This window comes from Saimiri boliviensis, chromosome 1 (assembly GCF_048565385.1).
Source record: "Saimiri boliviensis isolate mSaiBol1 chromosome 1, mSaiBol1.pri, whole genome shotgun sequence".
NCBI classification, from domain to species: domain Eukaryota; kingdom Metazoa; phylum Chordata; class Mammalia; order Primates; family Cebidae; genus Saimiri; species Saimiri boliviensis.
Window position 1 is genome coordinate 3472519 of NC_133449.1, and position 10039 is coordinate 3482557.

At 47.7% G+C, this 10039-nt stretch overlaps 2 protein-coding genes across 2 annotated transcripts in view; both read left to right on the forward strand.

Annotated features, from left to right (window-relative positions):
* The window catches only part of ALLC (allantoicase), a 49851-nt gene extending 43791 nt beyond the window's left edge, over positions 1-6060 (forward strand). The window contains exons 10-12 of the mRNA XM_003939423.2: positions 941-1049; positions 4919-5043; positions 5746-6060. Coding sequence (XP_003939472.1) covers positions 941-1049; positions 4919-5043; positions 5746-5952 — 441 coding nt within the window. The 3' untranslated portion in view covers positions 5953-6060. The remainder of the gene's footprint in view (positions 1-940; positions 1050-4918; positions 5044-5745) is intronic.
* A 1580-nt stretch (positions 6061-7640) lies between these two features.
* DCDC2C (doublecortin domain containing 2C) overlaps positions 7641-10039 on the forward strand; it is a 140101-nt gene continuing 137702 nt past the window's right edge. The window contains 2 exon segments of the mRNA XM_074406589.1: positions 7641-7851; positions 7854-7926. Coding sequence (XP_074262690.1) covers positions 7641-7851; positions 7854-7926 — 284 coding nt within the window.

Sequence of the window (10039 nt, forward strand, 5' to 3'; positions counted from 1 at the left end):
ACGTTTGATTATTTTAGAAACCTCATACACATTGTTCTAAATGTTAATTACTGTGATCTACATTTTCCAAATTTCCTCCTGTTTTCATGATAATATCAGGGCGGAGACTTAGAAGGCCGAACATACTGGTCATTGTCAGATACGCCAATGCAGTTTTGGAACATTCCTCTGTTTCTTCAATAAAGAAACAAAAGGAGCTGCAATTTAATAATACAAAAGTTGTGAATAAATGTGTTGGGAGATCGGGGGAAGAGCCACTAGTTTAGTAATGTTTACTATCTGTGTATCTCAGGATTACACCCCTTATATAAACTTGTGACAAACAGAGCACTCTGGAGTTCATACAGTTGTTTAATTTGGCCGGTAACTGATTCAAGACAGAGAAACCAAGATGAAGCAAAACAAAGCAAGACAATCCCTTTCAGTTTACAAATCCCACTGAACACTTGGTCAGAAAAGTGCCCTCTGCTTCCTAAGTTGGATTTCATGTCACCTGATGCTTTGAGATATCAATGAACAGACTCTCCATTCTCAAAACTGTTTGGATGCACATCGTGTATCAGTATAGGTTTGACCAACAAAATATGTACCTTGAAAGGTCAAAACAAACTAATTAGAAGACCTATGGGTTGGATTAGATAAAGATCCCTGCATGTGTAACATTTTCCAGGGATCTGTAATTGACATAGAAAATCATATCAGAAATTTAGAAAAACTTATCTGGGATCCAATGAACTCACAAATTGGCATGAGACATTTAAGGAATGATAGCAAAGAGGCAATTTACATGAAAGTCATTTATACATCAGGTCACAGGAAACATTCTTCTATAGTAAGAAATAAAAGAAACACATCAACCTTTTTCAGTTGTTGGTTTTCTGGACTGGTTTCTTGAATGGCTTCAAGTTCGTTTACCATTTCCTTCTTTTCTGAATTCTAGAATGATGAGAATGGCATTCTCTTGGTTCCGGGTTGTGAATGGGCAGTTTTCCGACTGGCACATCCTGGAGTAATAAGGCAAATTGAAATTGACACAAAATATTTTAAAGGTAAATGCAAAGCTATAAAGAAGTACATTATAATTGGTGTGTTTATTCTAAAGACTGTGTTCTATGGAAGTGAAACTGAGGACACTGGGCTCTCGGTGTGGAATCCTCACTTAAGCTGTATAATTTTGAGCATGCTACTTTAACTCTCAGAACTCTATCATTTATCTATCTATCTATCTATCTATCTATCTATCTATCTATCTATCTATTGAGATGGAGTCTTGCTGTGTCTCCCAGGCTGGATTGCAGTGGTACCATCTCAGCTCACTGCAACTTCCACCTCCCAGGTCCAAATGATTCTCCTGCCTCAATCTCTCAAGTAGCTGGGATTACAGGCACCCAACACCACACCCAGCTAATTTTTGTATTTTTAGTAGAGACGGGGTTTTGTCATGTTGGTCAGGCTGGTCTCCAACTCCTGACCTCAGGTGATTCACCTGCTGCTGCCTCCCAAAGTGTTGGGATTACAGGTCTGAGCCATCATTCCCAGTCCTTATTTACTTATTTTTGAGACAGAATCTCACTCTGTCGCTCAGGCTGGAGGGCAGTGGAGCACCACTTATGAAAACATACGGTGCAATCTTGGCTCACTATAACCTCTACCTCCTGCGTTCAAGTGATTCTTCCTGCCTCAGCCTCTTGAGTAGCTGGGATTACAAGTGCCCACCACCACGCCTGGCTAATTTGTGTATTTTTAGTAGAGGCAGGGTTTCATCATGTTGACCAGGCTGTTCTCGAGCTCCTGACCTCAGCTGATACAACCGCCTTGGCCTCCCAAAGTGGTGCGATTACAGGTGTTAGTCACCACGCCCAGCCAATGCTTTGAACTTTAGTAACCCCTCTATAAAATTCACAGTTTGGCTGGATGATCCCCAAAGACATACAAGATTCAATACACTGTCCGGCTCTTCACTAGGCTCTGCACCCCCTTGGAGAGAGCCTGTGAGCAGCACAGGGATGTCAGGCACCATTTTATGGAGAAGGGTCCAAAGCAGGTTGACCAGGGGAGGGGAGTGACCACTTCTTCCCCAGGCTTCACTTTTAAGGCAGTGATTTACACATTTTTAAAAACTGTGCTCTTCTATTTGTAAAAAAAAAAAAAAAAAATACTTGGAAAGACAACCCTGATATTCTGTATTTACTTTCTTATGAAATACATTATGTGTATTATTAAGAAAATTCAAAAGAAGTTGCCACACTTTTATAATTGTTATGTGAGATTTTACAAGTACTGGATTGAGTATTCCACATTAGCCATCTTTGAATAAATAGTGGCAGTTTATATTCATGTTTTGGGTGAGTGGTTTTTCAATGTCTTGGGAATTATTGTGATTTTACTCAATTGTTAACCATGATATCAAGTTTAAGTTTAGGCTCATCATCAACAGTAGTGCCAATAGTTATTTGAAGACGTCATGGTAATTTTAACTTATTTAAAAAAGACTGCATTTTATCGATTTTTTCTTTTAATTATTATTTTAGGTTTAAGGGTAAATGTGCAGGTTTGTTATATAGGTAAACTCGTGTCATGGGGGTTTGATGCACAGATTATTTTATCACCTAGGTATCAAGTATAGTACCCAGTAGGTAATTTTTTTCTGATTTCCCTTCTCCCACCCTCCACCTTCAAGCAGGCCCCAGTGTCCATGTGCCCATGTGTTCCCATCATTTAGCACCCACTTATGAAAACACATGGTACTTGGTTTTCTGATCCTCTGTTAGTTTGCTAAGAATAATGGTATCCAGCTGCATCCATGTTACTGCGAAGGACATTATCTCTTCTTGTTTATGGCTGTATAGTATTCCATGTTGTATATGTATCATATTTTCTTTAGCCAGTCTACAATTGATGGACATTTAGGTTGACTCCATGTCTTTGCTATTATAAACAGTGCTGCAGTGAACATACACATGCATGTGTCTTTACGGAGGAGTGATTTATATTCCTCTGGGTAGACACCAAGTAATGGGATTGCCGAGTCAAATGGTAATTCTGTTTTTAGTTCTTTGAGGAATCGCTACACCACTTTCCACAATGGCTGAACCCATTTATACTCCCACCAGCAGTTTGTACCTGGTCCCTTTTTTCCACAGCCTTGCCAGCATCTGTTATTTTTTTATTTTTTTTTGTAACAGCCATTCTGACTGGTGTGAGATGGTATCTCACAGTGGTTTTGATTTGCATTTCTCCAGTGATTAGTGATGTCAGGCATTTTTTCATATGCATGCTGCCTGTGTGTGTGTCTTCTTTTGAAAAGCATCTGTTTATGTCCTTGGTTCATTTTTTAATGGGGTTATTTTTGGTTGGAAATTTATTTAAAAGATTCTGGATATTAGATTTTTGTCAGAAGCATAGGTTGAAAACATTTTCTCACATTCTGTAGGTTGTCTGTTTATTCTGTTGATGGTTTATTTTGCTGTGCAGAAGCTCTTTCGTTTACTTAGATCTCATATGTCTTTTTTTTTTTTTTTTGCTTTTGTTGCAATTGCTTTTGGCATCTTTATCATGAAATCTTTGCCAGTTCCTGTGTCCAGAATGGTATTTCCTAAGTTATCTTCCAGGGTGTTTATAGTTTTGGGTTTTACATTTAAGCCTTTAATCCATCTTGAGTTGATTTTTGTATATGGCATAAGGAAGGGGTCCTGTTTCAATCTTTTGCATATGGCTAGCCAGTTATCCCAACACCTTTTTCCATTACCTGTTTTTTTTAAGACTGCATTTTAGACCTGGTTATGTGGCCATGTTTTTTTTTCTTTTCAATGTGGCTGACTGAGGGTCAGGTGAAATGGCAGCTCTGCTATTTTCCTGTTCATACATGCTTGCATTTTTTGTGGTATGTTTAATCCACAGTTCTCTGCATGAATGGTTTAAAATAACTTGTTTATTTTTGTGAAGGATGCTTTAGTTAAAACTAAACAGTAAATCCACCTAAGCAGGTAACCAAAATTGCAACAGGTCATGAATCTACCACTGTCAGTCACTCAGGATACCTCTGGAACAATATACTGACTATCATGGAAATCAGGGAGCATGGTAGTATCCACTTATAGCAATATAGTAAGTTATATTGAACACACAAAGCTTAATATATATACACACACGTGTATGTACATCAAATAGAAACATCGTCCCTAATGTTCTCTATTTGCATCCTGTGTGTTTGTATGTACCCCAGGGGCATGTTCAGCCATCCTGAAGACCACCGTTTTAAGAGATGGGCCACAAAGGGGGCATGTGAGCCATTTTCTCCTCTTGTCCAGGGTTCTTGATTAGCAGCTCTTCTCTGTGGGTCTTAAAGTCTCAAAGAGCCCCAGCAGAAGCATTCTTCATAAAGAAAGGGGGACCTTCCCCCCAGGGTCCTCTAACCCCACTGAGCACACGATTCCTATGGTATTCTAAAGACAGAAGACTCTCAGGAGTGTATACTCTCACCTGAAGAGGAGTCAGAAATTCCCAAATACATGTGTTTGACTGATGCCCAGCACTAGCTAACATATAACTCAGTATTTCCTTTTGATCGTCATGTTAAAAAGTATGGTATCATAGGAAAACATTTTCCATCTTCATAATAATTTCAGATGAGCCACACAACAGTCTGCAAGTAATTAAATCTGCAGTTGAGGGAGCTTATCAAATACATTCAGATTTCAAAGTAAAAACACTATGCATTAAAACTAAAATGCACCAGCCCCTTCACATATGGTGGACTGCTTCTGATTGCTCTGAAAAGGAAGTGTCTATTTCATGAGGCAATCTGAGCATCACAAACTGGTTTGCGCCTTCTCTCACATCTTCATACCTCTGCTTTTTCTGGGCTTTTCATTCTTATTACAAGGGCAGAAAGTCACTCTGTGTTTTGCTGCAACAGGCAATGCTCCTGACAGCTGTAAAGTGGATGGGTGCATCCTGACAACTCAGGAAGAAGAAGACATGATCAAGCAAAAGTGGATTCTCCCGGCCCACAGGTGGAAGCCTCTGCTTCCGGTGACCAAGGTTCGTGTGGTGCTGGGAGGAGCCAGCACTCAGACTGGGCTATTTCCCTAAGATTCTCTTTTGAAGGATTAGGATACAACTCCAAGGTTTCTGCTCAGTTTAAGGGTAAAATGAATGAGGTTGTAAAACCCGTATCTGCCAACTTAAATAAGAAGAAAGGCTCTATTTCTCTCCACTTTTGTATTTCTAGTCAAATTTTGTTAGAACGAGATTGCTAAGTGCTCAGAATGCATACATGGAAACTTTGTAGAAGGGGTGACTAGCACATTTTAAGCGATCATGGAGTGTCCACCTGCAGGATGGACACTCTGAGATATTTCACAAGTGTCTTCTTTGATTTAGAAAGAGAGTCAGGCTGGAGGTGAGAGCTACTCCCATGTAAAGATAGGAAATAACCTCGGGAGAGAGACCAAGATAATCTCTTTTCACTTTCTTACCATTTGCTTATGTATAATCAACTATAAGAGATAATTGATGGGCATTTAGGTTGCCCGTCAGCTGTTTATTGGGGCCTGATTATTCACGTATTCTTTGGGCATCCTTTCCCTACTAGCAGATTTTCGTGGAAAGCCCAATTACCATCAATGAATCACTTATTTTAAAGCCCAAGTCCAAGGCAAAGGTTTGCCCTGGGTGTGGGGTCATTAGGCCATACATGCCCTCTTAACAGACCAGGATCCCTTGCATCTGCTTGCTTTTCAGCTGTCCCCCAACCAAAGTCACCTGTTCGACAGCCTGACCCTGGAGTTCCAAGATGTCATCACTCACGCCAGGCTCATCATTGTCCCCGACGGGGGAGTGAGCCGCCTTCGGCTCAGGGGCTTCCCCAGCTCCATCTGCCTCTTAAGGCCCTGGGAGAAGCCCATGATGAAGTTCTCGGTAAAAGTGGGCCTCAGAGCAAACCCTTAACACACACAAAGCCCTGGTGTCGGATACATGGCAGTAATTTCCCAGTCACAGGCTTCTTTTCAACTGTGTTCAGCACCTGATGATTTAATAAAGTGGTCGTCTCACAAATTGATCTCTGCAGTTAATGTTGCTATGAGGCATTTGGTAGGTTACATACCGGCTGTGGCTGAGAATGGTAGGTGGTCTCTGAGGAATTACTTTCTTTTGGACACTATAAGATGTTGCTATTCACATATAAGAGGTTGATATTGATAATATCAATATTCCATACCTTCAGTGTGGACTTCCAGCAGGCACATGTAGCCTACTGTCTTTGAAACTTTGTCAAACTCATCAAAACCACTGGGAAAATTTATTTCTAGGATCACTCAAGAGGACTGGCCTGTCTTTACCCAGAATAGGAACGATTTTTCCAAAGACCACCTCTCACTTTGAATCTTTTTTTTTCTGTCATCAATCATCAGCACTATAATCTTTATCTCAGTAAAATTTTGTTCAAAGTTACATACAATCAACTCTAATTAAATCACTTCCATTTTGCGCTAGTTGTAATAAGTCTTATTGATTATGATACTCATCCAGACAGTTTAAACTACATTGTAAACATCAGACTGGTTAAACTTCTGTATCTTTTATAGGTGCAGGAGGACAGTAAGGTATGACTCAAAAGTAACACACGAGTCCTGAGTTGTGAACGGAACCCAGGCAGAGACTTAACTCAAACGAGGCTGTGTTCGGAGTGGTACACGCCTGACACCATGTGCCAGTGGCTGCAGCCGCTGCTCCTCACAGGCCCCCAGTGGCTCTGCACAGCTCCTCCTCCGGTGGAGAAGCTCAAATTCCCCACCTGGGCCAGGAGTCCTAGAAGGTTCTGGGGCTGAACTGGTCAAATTCAACCTAAGATCAAAGACACAGGGACTCAAAAAATGTGAAGAGGCTCCCAGCGCCCACCCAATGCTGATTATCTAGATGGTCCTGGTCTCTCCCTCCCTCTCCTTCTCTGCAGAGGAGGGCAGCGAGTGCAGCCGGAGGGCTCTGGGGCGCTCAGCACAATTACTCTCACCTCCTCCTCCTCTTTTCCTGAGTTCTGCTGCCAGGACACTCACCTGCCCGGGGCTCCCTGTTACCCACTCTCCTGCCCAGGGTTCCCCATTATCCCTTCTCCTGCCCGGCCTCCCTGTTACCCCCTCACCTGCCCGGGGTTCCCCGTTACCCCCTCACCTGCCCGGGGTTCCCCGTTACCCCCTCACCTGCCCGGGGTTCCCCGTTAGCCCCTCACCTGCCCGGGGTTTCCCGTTACCCCCTCACCTGCCCAGGGCTCCCAGTTACCCCCTCACCCGTCGGTGTTCCCCGTTACCCCCTCTCCTGCCAGGGCTCCCCTTTACCCCTTCTCCTGTCCAGGGCTCCCCGTTACCCCCTCTCCTGCCGGGCTCCCGTTACCCCTCTCCAGCCCGGGCTCCCCGTTACCCCTCTCCTGTCCCGGCACCGCGCCCCTCGCCCTGGAGGTCACAATCGCCGGGGTCACGTCAACATGCAGCCCCCGCCCGGCAGCCCCGTCCGTCTCCGTCCCGCGCCCGCGGCTGGAGCGACCTCCCGTGCGCGGTGCCCGGGCCTGGGCGCGGCTCTGCAGGCGTCTCCGCCCGCGTTGCCGCCTGTCGGCCCCGGCGAGCGAGGAGCGGGACGCGGCCATGGGCACCCGCGGGCGCCCCGCGCTGCTGGACACCACGCCCGCCAAGGTCATCGTGGTGTACCGCAACGGGGACCCGTTCTACCCGGGCCGGAGGGTCGTGCTGCCGCGGCGCCGCGCCGCCACCTTCGAGGCGCTGCTGGAGCAGCTCACGGCGCAGGTGCCCGTCCCGTTCGGCGTGCGCCGCCTCTTCACGCCCACGCGGGGCGCCCGGTGCTGGCGCTGGACGCGCTGCGGGCGGGCGGCGAGTACGTAGCGGCGGGCCGCGAGCGCTTCAAGGAGCTCGAGTGAGTGCGCGCCGCGGGCAGGGCCGTGCTCCCCGGGGGCCCCTCGTCCTGCGCGGGTCCGGGCCGCCGCGGGGCCACGTGGTTTCCTGCGGCCGAAGCCGAGGCGGCCCCGACCCCGAGGCTCCTTCTCACGGGGCAGGGCGGGCTCTGGCGCAGCGAATCAGGAGGCCGGAGCGGCCAGGAGGGCGGGGCAGAAACGGTGGGGAGGGGCGTGGAGGGGGCCTAAGGGGGGTGGGGGGGGTGGGGGGGGTGGGGGGGGTGGGGGGGGTGGGGGGTGGGGGGTGGGGGGGTGGGGGGGTGGGGGGGTGGGGGGGGTGGGGGGGTGGGGGGGTGGGGGGGGTGGGGGGGTGGGGGGGTGGGGGGGGGTGGGGGGGGTGGGGGGGTGGGGGGGGGTGGGGGGGTGGGGGGGTGGGGGGGGGTGGGGGGGGTGGGGGGGTGGGGGGGTGGGGGGGTGGGGGGGTGGGGGGGGTGGGGGGGTGGGGGGGGTGGGGGGGGTGGGGGGGGTGGGGGGGTGGGGGGGTGGGGGGGTGGGGGGGGTGGGGGGGTGGGGGGGGTGGGGGGGGTGGGGGGGTGGGGGGGGTGGGGGGGTGGGGGGGGTGGGGGAGGGTGTGGGGAGGGCGTGGGGCAGAAACGGTGGGGAGGGGCGTGGAGAGGGGCCAAAGGGGGGGTGGGGATGGGGTGGGGCAGAAACGGTGGGGAGGGGCGTGGAGGGGGGCCTAAGGGGGGTGGGGATGGGGTGGGGCAGAAACGGTGGGGAGGGGCGTGGAGAGGGGCCTAAGGGGGGTGGGGGAGGGTGTGGGGCAGGGGCGTGGGGCAGAAACGGTGGGGAGGGGCGTGGAGAGGGGCTTAAGGGGGGGTGGGGCAGAAGTAGGGGGGGTGGGGCAGAAGTGGTGGGGAAGGGTGTGGACAGGGGCCTAAGGGAGGGTGGGGGAGGGTGTGAGGAGGGCGGAGGGAGGGTGTGGGGAGGTCGTGGGGAGGGGCGTGGGAGAATTGGGGGCAGGCGTGGGATGGGGCGGCTTGGGCAGCTCCCATTTGAAATCGCCCAGGGTGGCCCCTCTAAGTCTGTGTTCATCACTTCTTGGTCCTGCGTGCATTTTCAAGCTTGCCTTTAATGAAAGTATTGTCCTCCCACGGTTTGTGTCTGCAATCCCATTATTGAAGCCTGTGTCTGCCTTTTGTGATCTCAGCTGCTTTTCTCTCGTGTCCTCTGTTTCCCTGTAGGTTGACTTGTAGTGTGACTCTGAACTACTCCTTTTGTATAGCTTTATGTGGGGACATTCTTTAAGGGCTGAGGTAAAAGTGAGATTCTCCGGAGAGGATTTCCATTTTCTTCTTTGAAATGCCAGGAATGCTCCTAGTTCAGAAATCCTCTGAATTAAATCAGCAGCTTGAGTTTTGTTTGGTATTTTTGAAAAAGTAGTAGGAATTAGGGTGAGGGCTTGTGTATGGTTCCAAATTTTTAGTGGCATTTGCAAAGAAGCGAATTTACCATCCAGTTGTTTCTGAAGAAAAGTCGTAAGTCACAGGCATCACAATTGTGAAGAGGTAGAATCTGGATTAGCACATTTCAGATTGAAATTTATTACTGTGATAATTCTGTTATGTATGAAAATTCATGGACAAAATTATATTGCTTTATAGCCATGTGATTTGTGATTATTTGCAGGGTTGGTCAGATGATACGAACATCTATAAGTGATATCCTGCCCAGAATCAGCGTTGTGTTGTTTTACAATTAAAGAGTGTATTTCTCCAAAACTGACTTTAAAGTCCTTTTCAATAATATATAATGAAAAGTATTTGATTTTATCCCAAGATATTTCCTTGTAAAATTGGCCTGTTTTGCGTGTTAGTAAATGAGGAGGGAAACCTGTCAAGCACCTGCCACAGAAGCACCTGCCACAGAAGCACCTGCCCACAGAGTCTGGAACATTCTTGGGAGATGTTGCTCTTTCCCTTCCTGTGGGGCCAGGCGTTTCCAAAAGACCCTGTTACACCTCCAGTTTTGTAGAGAGAGTCTCCAGTCTCATGGTTTATTTAAAATGTTGTCGACATTGTGGCAAATATATAGAGAAGACATTGAGATGTTTTCCTTCCCAGTGCTCTTCATGTT